This window comes from Ostrinia nubilalis, chromosome 12 (genome assembly GCF_963855985.1).
Source record: "Ostrinia nubilalis chromosome 12, ilOstNubi1.1, whole genome shotgun sequence".
Taxonomy (NCBI): domain Eukaryota; kingdom Metazoa; phylum Arthropoda; class Insecta; order Lepidoptera; family Crambidae; genus Ostrinia; species Ostrinia nubilalis.
In genome coordinates, this window is record NC_087099.1 from 11,540,284 (window position 1) to 11,567,264 (window position 26,981).

General features: G+C 36.0%; 1 protein-coding gene across 1 annotated transcript; it reads left to right on the forward strand.

Moving 5' to 3' along the window:
• The first annotated feature begins 2,925 nt into the window (after positions 1–2,925).
• LOC135076703 (transmembrane protease serine 9-like) lies at positions 2,926–26,611 on the forward strand. Its single transcript, XM_063971123.1, has 15 exons — positions 2,926–3,114; positions 3,437–3,551; positions 4,844–5,006; positions 8,830–9,035; positions 13,453–13,658; positions 14,142–14,202; positions 18,154–18,264; positions 20,024–20,104; positions 20,986–21,002; positions 21,453–21,537; positions 21,785–21,947; positions 24,627–24,832; positions 25,285–25,490; positions 25,956–26,013; positions 26,405–26,611. The coding sequence occupies exons 1-15, from the start codon at positions 3,061–3,063 to the stop codon at positions 26,524–26,526; spliced, it is 1,854 nt and encodes a 617-aa protein (XP_063827193.1). The 5' UTR covers positions 2,926–3,060; the 3' UTR covers positions 26,527–26,611.
• The last annotated feature ends 370 nt before the right edge of the window (positions 26,612–26,981 follow it).

A 26,981-nucleotide genomic window follows, 5' to 3' on the forward strand; every position in this document is an offset into this window, starting at 1 on the left:
TGTTGTTTTGTACATACTAGTGTTAGGCGTATTTAAATTTACTATTTATACTTGTTAATTTATTTCTTGACATATTTAGAATATCTGTGTACTTGTTGACTAAGACGTTTCCAAAAATGTTTGGCACTGTGTCTAAATATAGTAAGTTACTTTATTTCAAACTGGATATGTCTTTTCCCAAGTAGGATTTCCGGTATCTTTGAAGATTAGGTTTGAAGGTAGTTTCCATTTAATTAAAGCTTAATATTCTGAGAATGCCATCGGAGAATTCCCGGGAATGGTACATCTTTAATTGTAAAATTTCTTTGTGGGGGGTAGATTTAGATAAAAATGAAAAGAGTCAGCGAGTACCTACGTAGTTATAAACCTGTTTACAGGTTGACTTAGTTTAAATAGTGTGGAAATTAATTATTGTTTAAAATAAGAAAAAAAAAACGCTCTTTAGGCTACACCTGTGATCGCTGAAAATTTTATTGTTCTCGTTAATAAATGTTAAAATAATGGTTTAATCTTTAATTTTAAATGTTAATTTAACATAACTGTTAGTTTTTTATCTGTTATATTATCTCAATTTGTTAGATAGCTAGAGTTCGACAGTGATTTAATGTTGTTTTTAATTTGATATGATTATTGGATTGTTTGTAAATTTTAATTTAAGTAACGTTTTTTTTACTTATTTTACGAATAGTGTTGTTGGTGCTCATTATTTCATCAAAGTTTAAAAAATAAAATAAAATTTTGATAAATTTTACGCTCGTGTTTAAATCATAAACTTATTGTTTCGATTTGTTTTTTATTAAGTGTAGGATTTTGGTCTCTTATTAAAATTTGGTCTCTTAAGTGTATTGAAAAATTGAAGGCTGATATCACTTTCTGAAAGACTTTTCGATCGAATTTTGTGATGAAAATAATACCTACCTATCTCCTTTCACAATCATTTAATTTTGTGATATCACATTTTAACCCGGATCTTATAAATTACCGGCAGGTACTTTTACTTTTTGTATGTAATTCAAATTTCACTTGGCATAATCATTGACAAGGAAAAGTTTGGAATTCGAGTGTATTGCCAAATAAAGTAATGCGCAGTGCATTACTTTTTATATCGAGATAGACTCTACTTAACTACGTAACAAAAAAATTAACTTAACATTTTGGAATTATTTTTCTGCAGATTCAGATTAAGAAGATGATATAAAAAATTCTTGATTCAGTAGCTTTAGTCTACAATGTGATAAATTAAGGGTCAACCTCTGAAAATTTTCCGTAAATTAAAACTCGTGAACCAGTCTGTCTCTTTTAAATTTCAGGATAGGTCATTGCTGTCATCTCTTTTAAAGACAAGAGATAATGAGATAATTTCCTCAACTCAATAATGATAATTTGGAACCTTCAGAAAATATAGCACCTGTGCGAACGAACGACAATTTTCATCTACCGAGAGTGCAGTGAAGAAGCAAGCGATTGTCCACAGTCCACACAGGTGCACTAAAACGCGGCATTGTCAGTGAATCTATACAGCACATCAAGCTTAACATGCTGGCATCTTATGTCATTGTAATAGATGCTATTTTAGAGCAAAAATGTACAGTCTGATGTGCTGTTGACGAAACGAAAGTGGCGCTTTCGCCAGGACGTCATTGTTGGCCACCTGCTCCTTGCTACATAGACACCGTGTATAATGCCTTCTTGTTTGCCAACAACTGGTTTTATTTTCTTAGACAATAGACTGTTTTGTGTTTTATTGTTTCGTAATATTGAAAAGTTGACAAATATAAAAATTACAAGAAAGATGTAAAAAAGTGTTTGGCAGGCTTATTAGGCTTATAGAGAGTGTTTTGTTTCACCAATATAAAAAGATGTTATAAAATTAATATTGGCAGGCTCCTTCAGTTACAAATTGTGCCTCTTATTTCAAGGGAAGAAGAAAAGGAAAATGTAGAGACGTTTCTTATTGAAGGCTTATTAACATTCAAATATTTTACTTAACTAAACCATAAAGGGAGAGAAGCAGAGAGTAGTCTTAAATAAAGATGAAACTCTACGATCAATCAATAAAATAAAAAGCTCAAAGCTGAAACTGAAAGCTTAATGATTTGATTACTTAGAGATTTATTTATAGAGTTAGGTAGAAACACAAAAGTAAACGAATTGTATTTATTTGAATATTTAAATTATTATTTCAAAAGATTACAAGCTCTACTAAACAGGCTAGTTTAGGCGTGTCCCAATAATACGACTATAGGTGCTATTAAGATGCTATTAAAGGCGCCGAAGGTAACCTAAAAGCTGTTATCGCTGTCCACAGATAAATGAGACAACAGGGCCGCACACTTGGCCACGAATAAGAAAAACTGGATAGTATGGCCACTACAATCCATGTCTAAACTTTTTCACAAATTTTTCTCTACCAGCTTACTTGTAAAGGTTGAAGTTTCTAGGGAATTTTGCGTGTTTTGTAAAATTGCAAGCCAACAAACCTACTATGATTCGGTGGAATGATTAGGTATGGTGGGAAAGTGCATTAAAATGTTTCAAAAACTGAAGGTACTGTAGGCAGGTGGTAGAGTTACAAATACTGGGACGCTTACTATGGAGAATATGTAAAGGTTTATAAGAGTTTTCGTCTCTGAGTGTCAGTTGTATTGTAATAGAGCTTTAAAGTTATTGATTCCACCATTTACTCCAAAAATAAGTTTTCTCCACCAGTAGACTCGTCAGCCCAATAAGCTGGTGTGAAATATAGAGGGTTAAAGACTTTAGGACTAGACACTAGGGAACACTTTAACTTAAAGTGTTTATTTACAATCCCTAGTAGCCACGATCACAGCTACCTCTTGTGGCCAAGTGTGCGGCGGCGCTTAAGGCTAGTGGGGTTACAGTGACGTCGTGTCCAAATCACGGCGTGTGACCAATGCTGTCGATCGGCGCATCTCAGTGTGTGACCGTCCGGGCGCGCGAAAGTTCAAGACCGCCATGCGCCAGAAGTCCGCGCAGGTCTAAATTCAAATTTTTGAATTTCGAATTTTCATCTCGATTTTATTCATAAACATAGACAAAATGTGGAAGTGCATTGTATTAGTGCTGGCCGTTACAACTTTCACGTTCTCAGAGGTTTGTGTCGCTTTAATTTACTTTCGTTATTTTTAAACGTGACATTGTTTATTATTTTGGTCACAATTTTTACAATATTTGCCAAATTGACACTAACTATAGTTGATACAAGTAATTGACTTGTTTCTTTTGTTTCTTTTTAATGTAATAAAACTAAATTACTAGCGTAAATCGAATAGTTAACTAATTCCGTTGATTTGTAATTTGTTTACTATTCTACAATTAAAATTAAAAAACATTTATTGAATCTTATTTGTTAAATTTTTTTATGTTATACAAAAGTAAGATATTTTTTACTTACTTACATGTTATTTTTATACAGGGTGATATAGTTCGAGATACCCGTGGGGTTTTCACGAAAAACATCTTCGGCGGAGTATGGGGCAACCGGCCCCCGTTGATGGAAGCTAATCTAGCCAAGACCACGTGCACATGCAGTTAGTATTAATTTTTTCATTGAATATTTAGTAAATCGTTCTTGATAAACAAACAAACACAGAATCAAGGTATTTGTAACGGGATGCTATAACCAGGCCTGGCTCACTCCGCGCGGTACATCCGATAATTACCTACAGCGAAGCGCCCCGCCGGCGGGTATTATATCAGTCGAGTGTCACGCGCGCGCCCGTCAGGACGCTGGCGTGCGTTGTAGTATTATTATAATTCTATGATCGAAGCATTATTTAAAAATGGACATAAAGAGAAAGAAATATTGTGCGGCGTTCGGGTGTTTAAATTCGAAAAGAAATCTACCGGATTTATCTTTTTTTTTCGCTTCCCAAAGATGCTGAAAGGTATGTTGGTCATGTAGGTAATCAATAATTCTTAGGATAGTATAGGAACCTAACCTACTATGACTACTGCTCAGAATGCGTTCGTTCGTTTCAGCCAAATGACGTCCACTGCTGGACAAAGGCCTCTCCCAAGGTTTTCCATAATGAATGCATACTTACCTACATACGTACCTCATTACAAATAAGTAGATTAATTATTTTTTGACTAGACAGCAACCCTAACAGCGTAAGAAGAGTTCAGAGGCACGCGATAGAAAGAGACAAAACTTGTAGGTGAATAAAATTGTAGGTACATAGTGCTGTGCGAGCTGAATTCCACTGTATCGCGTCGTAGCAAGACTCGCATTTATTTAAATCATCTTGCGGAGTAATCCTTCTGTACCTGTACTATTACTTATTCTGTGCTATAACGCAAATCTTCGTCTCAATTTTTATGACCACAAGTTTTGGCGGGAGAAACCAGTTTAAGGCCAAACATAAAAAGCTTTTTTTGTACCAAATAACAAAAAGAGGAGTGTTGTCCTTAAAATAAATAAAAAATACGGAAAATGCGCGGCAAATTGGACGGCACAAGGGACAAGTATAAGTACAAGTACGCTTAAACTTACTTTTTTTTTTCAATATTATATTTACTTACACTACAATAAACATGGTCTGTGTGAGATATCCATGGCGGTTCATAAATCAATAGAAAAATTACATGTAGTTAAGTACACAACAAAGCATGCATGTAGATCCAGACCTATGAATAAGTCCGTACCTACCTTACCTACGTTCTGAAGTGTCTAATAGCAGGAGGTACCCAACTTCAAAAAAATGTATTTGCCCCTCTCCTGGGCCAGAATGCCCCTGGTCTAAAAGATGGATGGTACTTATTATTATGCTTATCCTCTATTGAATACGTACGTAAAATAATATCCTTCTAACATTTCCAGAATGCGGTGAGAGAAACGACGCGCCCCGCATCGTGGGAGGGCAGGACGCGGGCCCTCACGAGTTCCCGTGGATGGCTCGCCTCACCTACTTCAAGAGGTTCTACTGTGGAGGCATGCTCATCAATGACAGATACGTACTCACTGCTGCACATTGTGTGAAAGGGTGCGTATAACTTACAATGCGATCGAATTATTTGCACTCTTCACTGGAATGCGTTCACTCACACAGGTGCGCAGTTAACTCAATCGGGTTGTAGCTAGATTTACATGGTGAGAAAGAAAGAAAAAAAGTCATACACAGTTTTCAGTTGGTTGTTGGTGGGTGTTTTAAATCCGCCTGGTTAGTTACCACCATCTTACCTAAGTCTATCGCCACAACAACAATGTTAACAGCGTTGTTGTGTCGTCAGTTGTGGTATGATACTCAGTTTTTCTGTGGTTGAAGGATTCGGACGAAGCTCATCTTCCTTGGCCTATTCATCACTTAGCAGGCCAAAAGCTACCGCGTTGTGGTAAAAAAATTCAAAAGGGACACCCGCTCGGTATATCCTGACAGGAGTTTGATGGCTCACTTTTTTCCGGTGCCTCGGGTGATTAATGTGGGATGCTTTACATAATGGCATAATCTATGCTCTACATAAGTGTAGATTCAATGGCGGCACCTAAGTATATGTATAATGTTTTGGATTAGGCCGATAATAAAATGAGCATAAACAACATGAAGTGCTTAGGTTAGGTGCTAGCTAGTGTTTGAACTCTATCTAGAAGAAGTAGATTTCATCTGGTTTCAGAGAGGGTAAATAATTATAGAACACAAAACAAAGATGTTACATTTAAACGCTACGCTCCTATTGTTCACATTTTTTGACGTTAACTTGATCTTTATTATTTTTATATAATTAAGTATGTTTATATTCGTTCTCTAGTACCCATAGTACAAGCTTTGCTTAGTTTGGGACTAGAAGCGCAGTGTAAAATGTCCAAGGATATTTATTTATTATTTATTATTATTATTATACCTACGCTATAAAATTCGCTAAATAAACAAAGCTACCTAGTAAAACTAAACCTAAGATTGGAAATTACACAATATAGGAAAAGTATAAATCATAGTTTATCAGAATGTTAAATTAAAATGTGCAATATGCATGTTATTGTGTGGTAAAGAAGAACAATAGTTAAATCAATTAAGAACGCATGACTTAGGCTGAGTTGCACCACCTGACTTTGACCGTAACTATAACGGATAACCGGTGGTTTTTGTATGGAGTTTGACAGATTTTTGACGTTTGTCAAAGTTAAAGTAAGATGGTGCAACCCAGCCTTAGGATTGGGAGTTTGGTCTGGAAAATGCCTACTGTGGAAATCTTTGGACTGATGTCGGTTAAGGTTGCACGAGTATTATAAATTGAGTCATGTGAATGCGGAATAAATACAATAAGACAAACATAACAATAAGATAAGTAATTGATTTTAAATTTCATGATATTAACCTGGTTGAGTCATGTGTTAGAGATAATGTTCTTAGTAATATCTGCTTTGTGTAATTGGGCCAGGTGTGATCTTAATTGCACAATGGAAATTAGTAGGTAGGTACTAATACTGTCTGTTGCATTTGAGTAGGTTACAACTTATTGTACCAATAGGGATGTTTCCTAGGTAAAAAAGTAAGAGTTTGAATTAATCCGTCAGTTAACTTATCCAAAAATACTCGACATGTACTTTTTATTTTTGTGTTCTAAAGAAGAGGCCCGGGACGTCAAAGAGTGTTTAAAAGTGTAGCACTTTGTGATGTCACGCGGAACTTCAACGCACCCGAACTTCGTAATTACTTTTTAATTGACAAATAAAAATAAACCTACGTGTCCATTATTATGTGATTATAATTGACAGACTAAAACTTTTTTTCAGGAAACTAGCGTTTAGAATTAATTAACTAGCTCCTGATGTTTGTAAATTAACATCTGATGGAAAATTCATCCTTTCATTTGGAGCTTTTAGCTTTCGCTTCATTTTGTAATGGTAAATAATAGGTCACGTAGATAAAGCAGACTCGAAGAGTAAGTACTATCTACTAGACATTTTTTAAGAATAAATATCGTGGGAGCACGAAACACGAAACTAAGGTTAGAATTATTTTTCCAGTATTTTTTTCTCAGTAGAAGCCAAATTGCCTCGGGCATATCTAGAAACTGCATGATTTGGAAAAAGTTGTTTGTTTTGCGTAGTATCGGTCAAAATGGTGTGGGCGGCACGTCCGATGTTTGACCAGCACTTCAGTGATGGATTGACAGCTGCGCAAACTATCACTTATGTGGGAAGATTCTTATACTGGTCATAGAATTTGTAAAATAATATTATGAGGGATAGTTTTAATATTCATCTGGATCGGTGTCTCTTTTTCAGTTAGTTTGTCCAGAGATACAATTTAACTGAAAGTCCAACGTATTGAAGTTAATAATTAGCTAACAAATGACTGAGCTAAATACACACGCGATCTGTAGGCATATAATTAAGTACATAAATGCTCTTGACTAATCCAGGTTAATGACAAAATAACGACGGAGAACAAAAATGTGATAATGTATTTTTTTTAAATTTACCAACGTCACCCCAATTCGTTTTGATTTGAATGAGTCTTATAACGATATTACAAGCAATAAATTGTTATTTTATTGTGTTAATGACTAATTTCCATCGAAACGTAGATGCAGATAAGCTAAGACTGCAGATGAGATCGTAAATCACCGAGAACGGGTCCGATAACCCGTGGAATTGTGGATTGTGAATTAGCAAACAAGTTGAAAATAAATTTGGTGAATTCCGATCAGTATCCGCAGGTACATTCACCTTGGAACCGGCCTGCGCGGGTCGGGCTAAGTTCATTATCCTCGCAGATATCCATTTTGGGCATTTTGAGTCCGATTTTGTTTAGGTCAGGTTTAGGGAAAATGCGTAGCAATTTGACGCACAATCCGCAGATCTTGGCGCGGAATGAAAATTAAATCGAGTCGGTCCAATCCAACGTGCATCGATCTCGCACATGCTATATTACCAATCGTTATATCTGGCTTATAAACATCTACATTTATAAACCTTTTGAACTGATTTTGTTTTACTTACCCAGCTGAGAGACCTTCTCTTAATTCAATTGGTTTTTCGTTGCGGGTATAAAGATGACTGCGTCTTCCTAGTTCAGGTGACATCTTTTGGTCACCCCATAGTCTTCTTTTTAGCTTGCAGGCGACATACAACTCCGTTTCAGTAGCTGCAACAAATAAAGGATCTAATGTCTGATATAGGTAACAGCTTTTACCATGAGTAGATGATGGTTTCAATAGTCTACCATTTTTGATGGGGTAAACGGTAATAAATCTAAATAGGTAACATTAGGAATTTAGGTGAAAGTGTAAATTATCCATCAATATTATTCACGGGCGTCACCGAGACATTGAGTCACTTTCGCCCAATACAAATGCCTACAATTGCATAATTGAATCGGTTACGTATTGACATCGAGTAGTGAAAATGGAAATTATAAAAATAAAAAGTTTAAAGCTGCTCTTACTAAAAGCAACGCTTTAAAGATCTGCCCAATGCACCGACTCACTACATAATTCAGATTAAATTAATCAGAGACAGGTTTAGAAACCATAGGATAGAAAACACTAAACTGAACAGTTTATACAATGTATGTACTCGTATGTTATGAACCTACATAATCCACTTCGATTTTTAAAGTCACAAACGAAAATGGAAATGGAATGGAAAAGGAAGTGATGATGAGGCTGCAAGTGGAAGCGAGCTTCACCTGGAATCCTCAAATACAGAGGCTCTACACTGTACTATTATAAGGAATAAAGAATTAATTTATTCTAAGAAACATGTTAGTAAGAATTTATAAACAAAATCCAGATGAGTATCCTGCTACTTATGATCCTATATTATTAGCGTATTCCAACTAACATTCTGCTCTTTATTTCCAGCTTTATGTGGTTCATGATAAAGGTGACATTCGGCGAGCACGACCGCTGCAACTCGACCACCCGGCCCGAGACTCGCTTCGTGCTTCGGGCCATTTCCAACAAGTTCAGCTTGTCAAACTTTGACAATGACATTGCGCTGCTGAGGCTCAACGAGAAGGTCCAGATGTCTGGTGCTATCAAGCCGATCTGCCTGCCGAGTAACGATCGTAAGTTGGAGCTATGATAAGATTACTTAGCTTAATGTTAGTCAAGCTGAGTCACTGTCAGCAGCTGGCAAGAGTTATGCAAGCGCTATTCCAAGTAAAATAATGGATTGTCGTCTTCCACGTAATTTCTTTAACAGGAAAATATAGCTACTAATTTTATAGATGAAAATTAAGAAAATCATATTACAGCTTTGAAACACTAGGAGGTAGAAAAGCGTTTTTAAAAGCCTATTTGCAGACGCTAAATGACTTTTATACCTTCTCAGGAAAACAGCGTTCTACATGAACATTATGAAATGGATAGGTAGGTACGTGTTCTTTAATGATATATGTAAATTGTAAATACTCTATCGGAAAAATTGCAATAGTACTACTGACTCGGGGTTTTGTCCGTCAGTGTAGATTTCAAACACTCGAAGAGTTATTGCCTAGTTCTCGTAATACTTAACAACTATATTGTCTTATCTCCGCTAACTGAAGCTCTAATGATCTCTTCACACTAGGCTCAAGTTAGTGAAAGGCCCATTAAGATTCGTTTAGCACTAAGTTTGCACGGTCAACGGAGGCTCACGAGAAAGTTCCATTAAAATCCGTCCATTAGTTTTTGCACGACTTGACTAAACACTAATTTATCAACCTGCTATTTTTAGCCATTTAAATAGTGCAGCCTAAGATTGTGAAGTGAAGTGATAAATATCACAACTAAAAGTTATTTTTATACGGAACTTATTACAGAGTCAAATTAAGTGTCTCAGTATAAGAGAATTTGGTGGAAATGGGTCGTTTTTTGGGGTTTTTAATATCACAGGAAATGAAAATATTCCTTAAGGCCGGGTAGCAGAGAAAATGGCGAAAATGAGGTTTTCATTTTTCATTTTTGAGCTACTAAACAGTAAAATTAAAGGCTAAGATTTTTATTGGGCATAGTTGAGGATATTTTCTAGGGCTATTAACGGATGGAAACACGATTTGATGAAGTTGACTCGATAGAATAAATTCCCAAAGTTACCTCTATTCGTTTTCTATTTATGGTTTTATTTTTAAAATAAGCGATTTAAGATTCTAAATCTTTTACTAAACTAAAGTTCAGAAATAACTTGAGGGCTTTTAACGGATGAAATTTTTATATTGCGTCTTATTTAGTTACTATGTTAAAAAATGTGGAAAAAATCGTCCATGACGGCTTGGACAATCTCAATCAGTCGCGCGGTGGCGCTTACGGAGGACGGACGCGTGTCAGTTTTTTGGCAGTGACAGTTCGCGATTTGTCAATATTTTTGACAATGATGACTTTGATGAGTCACAGTATAATAATATCAGTGTTACTGGAGAAAGCTTAAATTTTTGATAATTAAGAATTATCAATTTTGTCTACCTATTGAAATTTAAATCGTTCGCATCCTTTTAAACGAAGACTCTACTCATGATACATAGTACATTCTTCAAATATGAGACAAAACCAATGAGTTAAAATTACATTTTAATAGTACCTACATACAATCGTCTTACACTCTTTAGAAGAGCACACTGACACAAATAAATAATAAAAAATACTGTCTAAGGTCTGTAGCTAAAGGTCTAAGCTGTAAGATAGAAGAATCTTCTAGCCAAAAAGATGGCAGATTTATTTATTTATTTATTTTATTTATTTTATTTTACAAGGAAAACAATACAGTGTAAAAACTATGTATACTAACATTTTAGAAAACTTATAACCATTAACATGTTTTCACATTTAGAGTCTGAGTAATGCTTGTTTATCAATAAACAAAAATAGAAAAGAAGTTACCAAGCCAAAGTTACCTACTACTAATTAAATTAAACCTTAATACAAAAAAAAAAGCACCTTTCAAGAATGCACATCAAACCAGTCTTTGAAGAGATTTCGTTTAACACTATTTATGCTGGAATTGAATAAATCAATATCGGAATCGCCAGCCATAAGGTTAAAGACATTAGCAGCTCGAATAAAAAATGAGTTCTTCCTGTAATTGCTATTACTATGAGGAACTGAAAGAGTAATGGGTCGTCTTAAAGTCCTGCTAGGAGCACGTAGATTTATTAAAGAAAGGAGGTGTGGGGAATCGATCTTAAATGCAGCAGATGTCAACGGATTTAAAACTGGAGTTCATATGACTCCTTGTAGACTTGAGTCTCTAGAGCGTCCCTTCCTCCACCATGCGTGAATGTTTCAAAAATACTGTCTAAGGTCTGTAGCTAAAGGTCTAAGCTGCAAGATAGAAGAATCTTCTAGCCAAAAAGATGGCAGATGCAGCAGATGTCAACGGATTTAAAACTGGAGTTCATGTGACTCCTTGTAGACTTGAGTGTCTAGAGCGTCCCTTCCTCCACCATGCTTAAGAATTTTCACAAAAATACTGTCTAAGGTCTGTCGCTAAAGGTCTACGCTGCAAGATGGAAGAATCTTCTAACCAAAAAGATGGCAGATGCAGTAGATGTCAACGGATTTAAAACTGGAGTTGATGTGACTCCTTGTAGACTTGAGTGTCTAGAGCGTCCCTTCCTCCACCATGCGTAAGAATTTTCACAAAAATACTGTTTAAGGTCTGTAGCTAAAGGTCTACATCATTTATATTTACTGTGGTTATAAAGGTGTACTAAGGGTACATGCTACACCTTTTTATTTGATTGTAAGAGTACTGGTTTACTCACAAATCCGTTTTATCTGATTTTCTGAAATCTTTTAATTACACTGGTGTTTATCATTTAAATCAATGACTAATGTTTGAACTAATTTGGACATATCAAGGTCTATCATTGGTATTTTTTTCAAACTTCTGCGTTGAGCCATTTACGAGATCTGGGACATCACAAAACATTACCCCAGCAAAATTCTAAATAACTTGAGAACCGGAACACGAACAAATTTTGCTATTCGTGGACAAATTACTACGCAACAAGAGCTATTTATACCAAAAAAAATTTGCCAGGGTAATGTTTGAAACGTTACCCCATCAAAATCTGTTTTTTCCTAATAACTTTAAAACTATAATTTGAACGAATTTTGTTATTAGTGGACAAATTTTTGCTCACGATGGACTAATTATGTGCTATATATACTCTCGACTCTCTAAAGCACAACATTTATAAAAATTTTGCTGCGGTAATGCACTCCAGGTAACCGTGTGTGATGCTCATTGCTCATAGTCATTTTCGATACAGAGCCGTACATACGTTATACATAAATTATGGAAAGAAAACACCCAGACCAATACAAACAAATATGTATGTGTCGGCGCCGGACACAGATGCTGCAAATTATTATTGATGATTAATAGTACCAATCTTAATATTATGTTATCTGTATAAATCTGTAGAGCGGAAGGTTTGTGATTCCTAAACGTAACACCCGACTGATGCGCAGAAAAAGGTAACTGTCAATCAGTTGTGTCATGTCAAGTGTGAGCAAGCGGCTGCGAGGTTATCTTTGAAAGCGTGTTGAGTTTGGTGGAACGTTAAATTGTAGGGAAAGTGATTGTCAACCATCCAAGATATTATCTCCTTGCCCGCTAACCCACGCCAATGGAGATTCCACCCCTAGAGTTCCTTCTGATAGAGACCCAGTGCCTTTATATGCAATTTTAGTATGATATTTTTATTTATTAATAAACAAAAAGACTGAACAAAATTGATGCGTGTACTGATTAATGTAATTAACTACATGCAAAGCTTTGTGAATTGCAACAACTATAATTTATTATCCAAGCTCTAAATAATCGCTACTACGAGTAACTGATCATAAAATGTTTTTCCAATCGCTCAAGCTCCCGAGGATCTACCGATAGGTCGGGTGACGTAATCTTGAAATTCTTTTAGCCGGCGCGGAACTTCCGGAAGGTCGGGTGACGCCACGCCTCTTTGAACCGTGTTTACTTTGGCAGTTATATTCTATATTTATTCGATTCTAAAATGTATTCCCAAAAATTTTGAAAGTTGTTTTAATTTGTATCACTTGGATATGATTTGTATTAGAAAGTGCTGTGAGTGTGACGCTTGAACGGAAGAAAGTCAACCTAACCTAACCAACTGCGTATTTCTAAACTGCGTATTTCTATACTGTGTAGTCGCGAGAGCTCTTTGGCGCGCTGTCTTCGGCGAAGTATTGCGCGCGCAGATTTTGACAGCGCGAAATACCTACTTTAGCAGAAATACCAAGCCTTAAGTATAGCATGATAACAGCAATAGATAGCATTCTTGGGTTTTGGTTTTCACCAGTGGAAATACGCCCTTTAAGATTTTCTTTTTACTTTATTCTTTGTTGTAATGCGTTTCGTATATTGCAAGCAAACCTGAAAGTGCTATTTCATCGAATCGACTGGCGATTTCATCTCATGACCGCACCCACGTTGTATGCCTGAGGCTTAGAAACTAACCCTAACCCTTAACCTCTCAACAGGCAGCCTGTACGTCGGAGTAAAGGCGATCGCATCTGGCTGGGGCACTCTCACTGAGGAGGGCAAGGTGTCGTGCACACTCCAGGAGGTCGAGGTGCCAGTCATCAGCAACCAGGAGTGCCGCAGCACTAAATACACGGCTTCGATGATCACCGACCACATGATGTGCGCTGGGTATCCGGGCACCGGGCTGAAGGACTCTTGCCAGGTTCGTTATTAGTGCCAATATTATTGAAAGGGGAACGGACGACAGCACAATAAGCTAAACATAGTAGCGTCTTACCTCCTTGTAATTCAGGCTATTTTACGACAAAAACTTATAGTCTATGAGCTGTCGTCTGTAGGTACGACGAAATTTCCAGGTGCTTAAAGAAATACGTGAAGTTTACCTAAACATTTTTTTTCATTTGTCACCATCACCACAATGCCAGGAAATCTGACTGACTAAAAATTACTAGCTCTAGATTTTCACAGTAGATTTGAAGCTTTTAATAATTAGACATTGTGTAGGTAGGTACCTACTCTAAAGTATTTTATGCAGTAGGCACTGCTTAGTTGACTAAAACAGTGTACTGTGGTACTAAACAGATTTAAATTGATTACAAATTGAAATCCGGTGTGTTAATTGCTCTATCCATTCCATAAGTAAATCGGAATAAGCTATAAGAGATCACTTTCTACCATTTTTCAGGGAGACAGCGGCGGCCCGCTCATAACGGAGAGAAAGTCCGACAAGCGCTACGAACTAATAGGTGGGTAATGAATATTGATGCCACACGAAGATACAAATTGTACAATGCCTCTTTAATCCTTGCGAAGCGAACGAAAGTGAAACGCTTGCTGGCGTAAGCGATTCACACGACACAAAAAGCGATTTTACAGCACTCGTGCCAACTTGTTAAAATCAGAACTTCTGAACCCACGGAGGCGTTTATATTTGAAATGCAATACGTATCAGATATGAATTAAGACCAGCACGATACTTTAATTATTTTAGTCATTAGCTTCTATCTACGCCTTCATCCGCGTACCTCTACCTATAACTGCCTGTCAGTAATTTGGTTTCCTACCAAGAGCATGTTAATGTATGTTTTTTCTAAATGGAAGATTAGTTAGTTCACCAAATAAAATTTCATGCGCGTCAAGATTGTTATGACTTATGATAGTCTTCGCCTGGTTCTATATTGGCTCACATAAAATTCTAAATCCTATTCTTTGTCTTACTACCGATTTGTGTTCATAATAATCTCTTTTCATAATTTTATTTTTCATACTTTTTTTATTCATACATTTTTATTACTACCAACGGAGCTCATAACAGTTAGTCATCATAATTTTTTTATCAATACTGTTACTGCCAAGAACCATTTAAAATACATAATTTTTATTTTCAGATCTTTTTTCTTCATAACATTCATATGGGTCATTCCATAAAAATCTGTATATTTTCGACGTCATTTTGTCCGTAACTTTTTTAAGATGCTTTTGAATACTTTATTAGTGTAAATTATAGTTTATTAATTAATTATGTTATGTCTAAAAGGGCCAGTCACTTTATGCTTTATTTTAGGAGAAATTATAATTTTCAATTTTTTCATACTACATTACTCCTATATGACTTCTAATAAAGTATAAAACTTATAACCTTTACATTTATAGATAAGTTAATATACATAATGTAGTTGTTTTGTTATCATCACCATATAAAAAACATCATTCCCTAACTAGTAATTTAGTCCCAAGTGCCGTTTAAAGCTAGGGCCTGACGCTCTAGGGACTGACGATTTGGAGTAAAACTTAACACAAATGCAGATTAACTTTATATTATAAGATGCTTTATACGATGTGCCGAAAATAGCCAAAAAACCACACGTAAATACTAATTAAATTATATACAATTTCTTATTGTTATCAATAAAGCTACTCAACTAGGGACTGACGAAGTGACTGGATTAACACATGTTTCCGCAACAACTGGCACGTTTGCACTAATTCAAAAAACGCCTACCGCAAAGCCAGTATGGTCTGAGGATAACTTCGTATCGTACTTTAAACTCAATTAAATGTCATTCAATCTAAATACATATTAAAGCGCAAAATTATAAAATCAGTGCGTGGCGAGGGAATGACGCTAAAAGCTGTAGACTCTTTTTCAACTAAAGAAAATCAAATTATTGTTTATTGAAACCGCAAAATATTAATAGAATTTGGCGTAATATACATTTAAATAGATTATTCGTTAATTAAAACAAAGGATAAAGTTGATGTTTTTATAAATGTGGGTCCCAAAACACAAACTTTTGGAGTACGGACATGCCTAGGGAATGACGTTTTGGGTCATTCAAAAGGAATTTAAGATGTTTTAAAAATAGTTTCAAAAAATATAAATGGGTGATGAATAAAGCACATTGCGAGCTGTGATTTAACAATTTTGGAATAAAATATTAACAAATATTTCATGTGAAATGTGGCGCGGACTAAGAGTTGACATATTTTTGTGGAATGACCCATATCATCATATTGTTTTAATTAATAATGTTGTTACTAAGAACATACTTCAACTCATAATGTTGTTGTTCAGAATAATTTACTTTATAACAGACATACTCGTATCTTTAAAAAAATCATATATAATTTAATTAAGTAAATAAGCATGCAGAGCATGTAGCATGAAAGCAAGCATGCAGCATGCATTGGTATCTCCTCGTCTCCGGCGCTGCGGGATGTGCAGCCCTTCAGCCCTTGCGTAACGAGGCTCAGGCACCCACGCTTGCTTCCGCAGCTTCGGCTTTTTGGATCGCCATCGGCGCCTTCGGCGCCTCGGCGACCAGCCTCAGCCGCTCCAGCTCACCCGGGCGCCTAGCCTCGTTACAGCGGGCGAGGGCTGCCCTCCCTCCGCGCCTCCGGCTTTTAAATTACACTCTAGGGGTAGGGCAGACAAGACTACGTGGAGTCGGTTTTGCAGCGATTCGTTTCTGTCACGTTAGTTTTGTGGCACAAAATATTGCCTATGCCTATGCAAATGTCGTTTTTGGCATATTATTGTTTAGCCAATTATTGTTTAGCCAATTATTGTTTGGGTAGATAATATAAAATTAGTTCTAAATTAATTTTCCTATTTCATTCTTTTTATCGAAATTTCCAAATGATTCATTAAACAATAGAGGTGATTCTAGCGCTCGGCGGCCGCTGCCGCGACACGCTTCGCTCGCCTTCACGCGTTAAGGGTCGCTGTTCTAACCTTATTTATTTTTTTTTACGGGGAAAAAATGCGTTGAATCGCATACCTACCCTGCGGGGACAGGGTAGGTTATGTGGGGCTCACCAAGTCAGAAGGACGAGGCATACCCACTAAAAAGACCCCGGTGCTCCGTCACTCGCCTAAGTGGGAGGAGACTGTGGGTTTCCGGACAAAGCCTTCTCTACCACAGCCCCTCCCGGCGATTGCCCGCCTACACGGCGGGCCCTACAAGCCCCCCAGGACGGGGGGCGGCAGGAACCGCTGGAAGCACACAGCTGTTCCCGTCCGACGGTGGTGGTGACCTGTGCAATGCAGGCGGGGGCGCCCCCACGCCCCCGGCCCGCTGGCCATCACCGAGGAGAGGAAACTGGAGGCGATCATATTGTCGCCTCCTCTGACCCCTCCGCCGTCGTCGGAGCGAGGGCGCGTTTGGATCATCCTCGCGCTCTCGCTCCGCGGCCTCCTTCTGAGACATCACGTCTTCACAGAAGGAGGCCATTGCCATCCAGGCCTCGTTGCTGTCCAGCATAGTTTTGACTATACTGGGCAGCACAAGGTCCCGGCCCACCGCCGCGATAAGCGTATTGCGCTGCGGAGCCCACGCCGGACATACCGCAAGGGTATGGTGCGCCGTGTCCTCCGCACCGCCGCGACACGCGTGACAGGACGGCGTCTCTTCCCTTCCAATGCGGTACAGATATGAGCCAAAGCATCCGTGCCCGGTCAACATCTGTACCAAATGGAAGGAACGCTGTTCTAACCTAACCTAACCTACTATTTTCTGCGATACCTACTTTCTGCAACCATACTATTTTCTGCAATATCTTTGTTTTACGTAAAATTCTTGTGTAACGGTGGGTAAGTATGTGAAGTGTCAATTTGACCAAACAAATTATTTGGGATATAATATTTGGCAAAATAAAACACTTGCTATATAAACATTTGCCAAGTAAAATTTTGCCAAATGATAATTTGACCAAATGAATTAGTTGCGAAAAGTACAGTTGCTAAAAGTTCATTTGGGAAATGAAACTTTGGCGATAAGTTGTTTGCGAAGTGAAATTTGGCGAAAAGTAATTTGGCCAAACGGAAGGATACCGATAAATACACTTATAAGTAATAAATTTATGAAAACAAATATTAGGATACATCACATTTATGAATGTTATAGTTATTTATTCGAATGATTATGAGTTTCGATCATTAGTATAGAAAAATATATGAAAACAAATATTAGTAAAAACTAAGTGTATGATTAGTGATATTATGAATATCAATGATTATGTTTTTAAATATGTAGGTTTTAAATTTTTTATGAAGAATGATCATTATGGTATCAAATTGTATGAGAAATATTTTCGGACCTCCAATTATAGGAATTGAAAAGTTATGTAAGAAAATGCGCTACCTCTTCGCCTAGTATTTATGTAACTACTTCTAATATGTCTCTGCTTTGACTCAGGTGTGGTGTCATGGGGCAACGGCTGCGCTCGGCCGGGATACCCGGGCGTCTACACGCGAGTCACGCACTACCTCGACTGGATCCGGGACAACACGCGGGATGCTTGCTACTGCACCGACTAGGCATGATCGATGAGGGCTACCATTTGTAAACATCAGTTGGCACCACTAGCGAGTGGCTCTACAGTGGCGCCATCATGGTGAGTGCAAATATGATAGTCCTCCAACCGGTTCAGCGCTCACCACTGTCTTAACCACTAGCGAGAGACAAAGCCTTACTAGTGGCGCCAACTAGTGAGCGCAAATACAGTAGCTACGTCTCTACAGTACAATACGATTTCACGGTAATCAAACGTACTATGCCCGAATACGTCAAATTCTTGGTCAACACGGTGTAGTATGATATTGATTATATCTAAAAGAGTTAAAAATGGTGGTAGGTATTAAGCTGTAAAGTGGTTTTGATACCTAGTTTCTTATACCGCCACTACCTGCCTAAATGAGTTGACTGCTGTTCAATAAAAAGTCTTAGGCATCCACAGATATTGTTTTGTATATGAAGTCTTAAAAAAGTGTACCTAGGTCCTATGTGATCTGTGGATATTATTGAAACTGGTACAAACTGAAAAAAAAACAATGCAAATATGTAGTTAAGTCAGCTGCAGATTTAGTAAGGACACAAAACAAATTAATGTAAAATTTCAAGGATTTTAATATGTCTTGAAAAAATTACAATTTATTATCTTGTTTCTTACTAACAGTGTTTTTAAAACATTGTACAATTTCATGACATAAGTTAAGATGATCTATCATTTAGTTTTAATCACTACAGAATTCCGAAAGTTTTGGTTTAAATATCTAATAACGTTGTACCTACCGACAATCAATAGATATGCGTCAAGTTTTTTAAAATTTTAGCATATTGTTGAATGAAGTAATATACCTCTTTGTATTTCCTATATTACTATAAAATATGTATATCTATAACTTTTATAAAACCACTAATTTCCCTAAACCTACATAAATACGTTACGAGATTCAAATAATTATGTATTAAATTAATTTAAAAATACGTATTTAGTACCAAAAAATTGGCAATTTATTTTTTCAATAAGGATTTTTGTACCTAAATGAAGATGTTTTAGTAACTTTTTATAAAATAATCTAGTTGTAATGAGAAAGCCATGCCATATGAATAAGTCGTCATTTTAGTTTGATAAGTTAGATGTAAGGATTTTTGTACGATTTTATTTAAAATTAAATTATGATCAGTATACCAATAAAGTACCTCATTCATTTTTGTTTTTTATTTTCAGTCCCTTAAATTCATATACATAATTTGTCACTAAAGACTAAAGACTGACATTAATTCATTAACTATTACATCGGGTATTGACTCTACCATCCAAGAAAAAATAATAAAGAAATGGAAAATAGGTACGACTTCACGTTTGATATAAGTTAACAAATAGACAATGTTTTGATAAGGAAAATCAGATAACGATAACTTCGTTTCAATTACATTGCGCTTTAGTAGTTATGTTCAAAAGAAAGTTTTATCTTTTTCAAATTTACCAGTACTGAAGTTGCTGCAGGAATGTGTTTAGATTTAAAATACGCATAACATTTACGTAATTGCTTAAATGTAATACCTTCCTATAGCGGTACTTGGACCAGTTCAGATGTTTGAGAAGTAGCAGTAACACCTTTAGAAGAATGAAAAAAAAAAGCAATATTAGCTTACAAAATTCTATGTAAAATAATCGTTTGGTCAGAAGCACCAGTCTTCATCGACATTTCACATAAAATCAACGGTGTTCATTTTCAAAAGCAATCTGCCGAATTACACTCGTAATATAAAACTTCTATAGGTGGTCCGAAGGCACTGCATCCAAAATTTATTAGCCATAATATCATTGGCCAAGATGCATTCGCGAATTTTAACCAATATCGTATGTATGTATTGAGTATTAAAGTTTAAATTGTAATGACGATTGGAGACAAGTAAGAGAGTTCATTGAACCGCGAGGTCATTGCCAAATATACGCGGTCGTTCGTACAGCCTCCGCAGCCACTAAGATGACGCCACTCATTTAAATATTTGCCCAATTTAATCTGAATCACGGAATACCGTTCACGATTTTCAATTAAATTAAATTGAGCTTTATGTGTTCGCATTTCAATAAGAGTATAATAAAGTTGTAATAATATCAACAAATTAGTTACTACTTATTACTTATATTTTTGGAAGTGTTAAAATTATCATTTAAATTCTTTGCCTTTAATTCTATCTATGAATAAATTTAAGGTGTTATGACTTAATTTCGTACAATACTATTGTGTGGGATAGGACACCATTGATGTTACTTGTTTGAGCAATGTCCAGTCCAGTAAGTTTGGATAAAAATTTAAAAGAATCTTTTCAATGTAACAATCATGTCTTTTTGCATTTGGACAATATTGTCCAAATATATTTGACAATAAGTCATCATAACTGTATCGTGGCTGCATGGAATTTATTATTCGAAATGTTCAACGTACAGTTGTATTCGGGGTCCAGTCACACATGCTTGTGTCTGAGGTTTTTAAGTTTTTAATTGATTAATTTTCAATAGCTTATTTAATTTTATGTTATTTTATTACGTGATCTTCGAGCAGCATTTTATGCGCCCTATAACCATAAAGTACGTCGGGAAACAAAAAATGAGTTAGTGTATTGAAAACATTGAACCCCAAATACATGAACTTTCTTTGTAGGCTCATAACAGTTAAGTGTCTCAAACGACAAACATGTGGTGGATTTTCTTGTGTTTGTTTATGTGTTTCACGACAGGATTAAATATAAACAAGGTAAGCTTTATTGTTTTTTAGATTATTAGTTAAATGTTAATGTAACTTCTTTATCAGCTATGCAACATTTTAATAAAGCAAACATTCTCAGTCTATATTTTAAATATCAGCGACGACATTTATACCTACTGTGTTTGGAATAATTACACCTAGGTACTTATTATTTGGTACAAAATATGTTATTGGTAAATATTAATTGGTTGATTAATGTCGATCTCTAGATTAATGAAATACGTAGTAGAGTCGTGGTAGAACAGCTAACCTGACATAACAACTTTATAACTAAGATTAGATATCAATAAACTAGAAACCTGTTAAGTTTACATTACTATCTAGATTTACCATAAAATATACGAGTATTAGAACAAATACACAAACATTGTTCTTGCAGTTTGGGTGCAATAAAAAATAAATAAAAATCACAGTTAAGTTCTGATTTCTGTCAATTAGGATGGGTTACAATTTACCGAAGACTCATACACATCGCCTTCGTCAGTCCCAGTTCAGAGGAGTTTGCCCCTTTGCCGAGATTGCAGTAAGTGATTCATCCTTTTTTGTATTCTACCTCTCTCCTACAGTTACAAGGAAAATAATCTTCGTGGAATTGTTATTTACGTAATATTTGCTTACCTTATGCATAAAAGTAGTTTTTTATCGGCGACTGCATACATCACGGATCACGAGCTTTTCTAGAGTCTGGTAATCTTTTAATGAGTTAAGATAGTATTGACATGAATTGTGCTAATACAAAACACTGTAGCCCTTTACTGATATTTTAATAGGTTGTGGCGAACGCAACGAAGAACCGAGGGTAGTCGGAGGTCTGGGGTCCAGTGTGAACGCGTTCCCCTGGCTGGCCAGGCTTATCTACCACAAGTCCTTCGGCTGCGGCGCGTCTCTCATCAATGACAAGTATGTCATCTCGGCTGCACATTGCATTAAAGGGTAAGTACATAAAGCTTCTTACTTAAACCTTAACAAACGTCAACAATCTGTCAAGTTTCATACAAAAAACAACAGTCAAAGTTACGGTCAAAGTTAGGTGGTGCAACTCAGCCTAACTGTACATTAATAAATAACATTGCTTTAAGTTTTTAGCACATTCACCTGCATGAAAACAATAAGTTACTTTACATAGTGGACAATTGACTACTTATGAGCTCTTTAAAACGCGACTCTACCAAAGGTTTTCTATGGCAAAGGACTATTAATTTAATCATTATTTTGGGAACTTAATCGACTGACACTTAAATGATTCCAAAGAACTAAAATTTTAATTTTACAGCCAATTGAAAACTACCTGATTTCAGGGGTAGATTCTGTAAAGAATTTGTGTCTAGAATAATTCCAGGCCTTGCACCTGATTTTATTTTTATTTCGCAAAAAAGTAAGTAACTTAGTATAGTTCATAGATCAAATAAGTATTGCGCGTACGTCGCGTCAACCTTTGGACCGCATCCTTAGAAGGAAAGTCTTGGAAAGTTTATCATGCATGGATATCTTTTGGCAGCCGTACATATTTACGTAACACGTTCGTAGTCTATCGTATGGATACAGGATTCGTTTTCAAACTGGTACTGCAGTCGATATCATAATGAGCTTACGGTATCTTGTAGCATATACAGTGTGAGTCACGTTAAAGTGTACATATGAAAATAGATAAAACTAGACCTGATTTTATCGACAAAAAAGAGGTCAAAAAATTTATGAGATTTTTTTTTAAATTTTTTATAGAATTTTTTTTCTTCCAATTACTTATTGTAAAGAAAACGTAATAACTTTTAAACTAAGCGGTATATCCTGATAAAATAAAAACAGTAATAATGCTAAATAACAGGCGATACTAGAAAAATACATAAAATACACAAAAAAGGCCAAAATATAATAAAAAATTATACTTTTTGAAAAAAATCTGCTTAAAACTTCGTGTTTTTTTGGTAATTTGATAAATTTCTCCAAAAAATGACCCTATAACCGGTGGTTTTTATTACTTTGTATTATTTTCTATCGTATTATCTTTGTAAAACCAAAAATCGCATGTCTCTATCCCTATCACAACATTTGCTATGATCGTTTGAACAAAGGCCTGCCACAACATTATTCTCCGCTACAGGTAGAGACAATTTTAATTTTAACTAAAATGCTTATTTTACTTCGAAATCTTTTGTTTTTATTTGAAATCTAACTTAGTCTTTATCAAAATTACAAATCTAGAGCCATTTTCAGTTTTGTTGCTAACGAAGCGTTGAATGGCGCGCCCGGAGAGGCTTAGTTCAAACGATCATTGCAAACGTTGTGATAGGAATAGAGACATGCGATTTTTGGTTTTACGAAGGTAATACGATAGAGAATAATACAAAGTAATAAAAACTACCAGTTATAGGGGCATTTTTTAGAGAAATTTATCAAATAACCAAAAAAACACGATTTTTTAAGCAGATTTTTTTCAAAAATTATCATTTTTTATTATTTGTTGGCCTTTTTTGTGTATTTTATGTATTTTTTTTAGTATTGCCTGTTATTTAGCATTATTACTGTCTCTATTTTATCAGGATATACCGCTTAGTTTAAAAGTTATTACGTTTTCTTTACAATAAGTAATTGGAAGAAAAAAAATTCTATAAAAAATTAAAAAAAAATCTCAAAAAAAAATTGACCTCTTTTTTGTCGATGAAAATAGGTCTAGTTTCATCTATTTTCATATGTACACTTTAACGTGACTCACACTGTAGAATAAAAATGTTCTTAGAATCGTAATTTTGGAATCCTTACATTTTATGTTGTAATTTTGATAGGAGAAAAGTAATGTGAACTGATGAGCTTAATTGTAGGTGTTCGTATGTAGGTATTACAGAAACAGGTAAAGGCTGGGTTGCACCATCTTACTTTGACTTTAACAAACGTCAAAAATCTGTCAAACTCCATACAAATAGCACCGGTTATCGTTATTGTTACGGTTAAAGTTAGGTTGTGCAACTCAGCCTAATACTCGATAATTTTCAGGAGTGGAGCTTTTGATTAGTTGTTTTGATTATTTAGACCAATTTACAGGACAGATTAAATTGAGTTTTGTCTTATATCTTCAATCTTATAGTAATAAGTCCTGGGGCGTTGTGTGAGTTTACATCAAACGTTTTTTCAATTAGATATCGAGTGCGTTAAAAATCTATGAAAATTTTAGTTCTTGAAAGTATCCGCTATGGGCGCTGTACAATCCGTCATACATTTAATGTCATTTTTTTACTCAGTCGTTATCGAATAAGTTTGATGTAAAGTCACACTAAGGCCCAGTGTACCTACCATGAGTTTACGTTAGGTGTGCTCGCTAGCGAGTACGTCAAAAATCTCTATGAAGATTTTGTTTGTTCAAAGTAGCCGCTAGTCATAGGTACAATTAATGTCATTTTTTTACGCAGTCGCTAACGAGCACATCTAACGTAAACTCATGGTAAGCACACAGAACAGACGGTGAAACGCAACTGCAACGTTTCAAACAACGGACGCTATGGCAGAAACTTAGATGCAACTCAAAAGTAACTAGCAGTTGCAGTTTCGTTGCAATTGCGTTTCACCGTCTGTTCTGGGCCTAAGCCGCCTGATTAAGTATTTTCAATATACCCTCAGATTCATGTGGTTCATGTTCCGAGTGACCTTCGGGGAGCACGACCGCTGCGACACGAGCGTGCGGCCTGAAACGCGGTACGTGGTGAAGATGTACGCCCACAACTTCTCGCTGACGGACCTTCAGAATGACGTGGCTTTGCTGAAGCTGAATCAGCCCGTGACGTACTCGCACGCGGTTAGGCCGGTGTGTCTGCCGACGAATGAAGGTTAGTTTATGTAGGCTCCACTTAAGTGTTCACTGAAAACTACATGCAAGAATGGAACAGAAATAATTTTATTGACACAAAAACATTTATAACACAGTAGGCATAAGACAAAAAACAAGTGTTGAAACATCCACGATTTGCTAATGCTTTTGTTCGTAATGTATGACTATAACTATCTTTGTACTTTTCCAAAGATTTTGTAGAGTAGATGCCAAATTGTTTAGTAAGTAAGTAATTATTTAACACCAATAGGTACGATTAAAAACCACTTCAATTACGGTTATAAATTAGAATTTCAAATTACATTTGAATCCTTTACTTATTTTGATCCTTTATAATAAATGATATTCTTCAAACTGGAATGGAATTCCTTGCATAATAAAATTTCAAGGCATTTTCATGTGTTTACCTACTACGATGTCGTTTTTTACGAGCCTTAATTTTTTTTATAGCAAAAACATACGTAGGCGCTACAGCCATTGTAGCCGGGTGGGGTGCCACAGGGGAGAGCAAGAACTGGTCGTGTTCCTTACTCCAAGCCGACCTGCCTGTGCTGAGCAACCAGGACTGCCAGGCGACCAGCTACAACGCCTCCAAGATCAAGGACGCCATGATGTGCGCGGGTTACCCTGCTACTGCGCATAAGGACGCGTGCACTGTGAGATATGCTATACAATATTAAGTTACTAGGCGTGCTCGCGTACGCGTGAAAATAGTTTGAATAACATTTCCCGTTTTTGCAACATTTTTCTATATTGCTCTGTCCCTATTGAGTACAGGATGATGTTAATAGCCTAAAGCCTTACTCAATAAATGCTCTATCCAACACAAAACCATATTTTCAATTCGGACCACCTAATAGTTCCTGAGATTAGCACGTTCAAGTATAATCAAACAAACTCTTTAGCTTTATAATATTAGTATAGATTGCAAAATTCTCAGCAAAGTATATTTTCTTTCTTTCTTGCTTTCAAAGTCGTTATTGAGAACATTAAAGGCTTAAAACATTTAGATACTCCATATATCAACAACGTAAATAAGCCCCTATCATTCAAAGGTCTTTGTAAAAAAACGAATTCAATGAAAATTTTAAGATAAATTAGTTTCATTCTTGTTTCTGCAGGGTGACAGCGGAGGGCCATTGATAACAGAGAACGAGGACCACGCATACGAGCTGATAGGTACATTTGCTTGAATTACCTATATTTAAGTGCTACGTTAAATAAAGAATATTACCTACTTTTGCTAACTAACAATAATATTATGTAGCCAACAACTTTATATTTATTTTATTAAACTAGGCTGAGTTGCACCACCTTCTTTTAACCGTGACTATAATATAACCGGAATTTTTGTATGGAGATTGACAGACTTTTGACGTTTGTTAAAGTTAAAGTAAGATGGTTCAACCCAGCCTCAGGGTCAACTAAAATTTTAGTAACAAAATACTCAGCTGAAGAATTTCATTGAAACAATTTAAAGTTTTTTTGTGAGAACGATGTCTTCCACAGAAGTGATTTAAACTGTGTGATCATTTCATATTGCTCATTATAATATTTCTTCATATTATAGGGGTAGTGTCATGGGGATACGGATGTGCAAGGAAGGGCTACCCTGGCGTGTATACCAGAGTGACGAAATACCTGGACTGGATCCGGGACAACACGCAGGATGCGTGCTACTGCAAATATTGAATATTAATTTAAGAGCTTAGGTGCTTACTGTAACCTCGCTAAAATCAATTTATAATGCCATATTAAATGTAATGTAAGGCAATAAGTTTATTATTTCCCTTACCTTTTATTACATGCCTCTTTTATAATATGCCTTATTACATGGTAATTCTAATCCATTCGATATCCATAAACGTTACCAATACCTGTTTGTAATAATATTAAAAGGGCTGTGTTTCTGAATAAAGAAAAATAAAATATAATTTGAACTATGGTAGAGTCTGTTACCTATACGCTGATTTGTCGCGAAATAGCGAAGTGAACGAGTATTACTGTAATGCCCGTTTTCACCATCAATCCCTAATTTTTAAGTGACCCCTATGAAATCAAAATTGTTATGTGTTACCATAGGGGTCACTTAAAAATTAGGGATTGATGGTGATAACCTAAATAGCCGTTACGTATGTTAACATCAT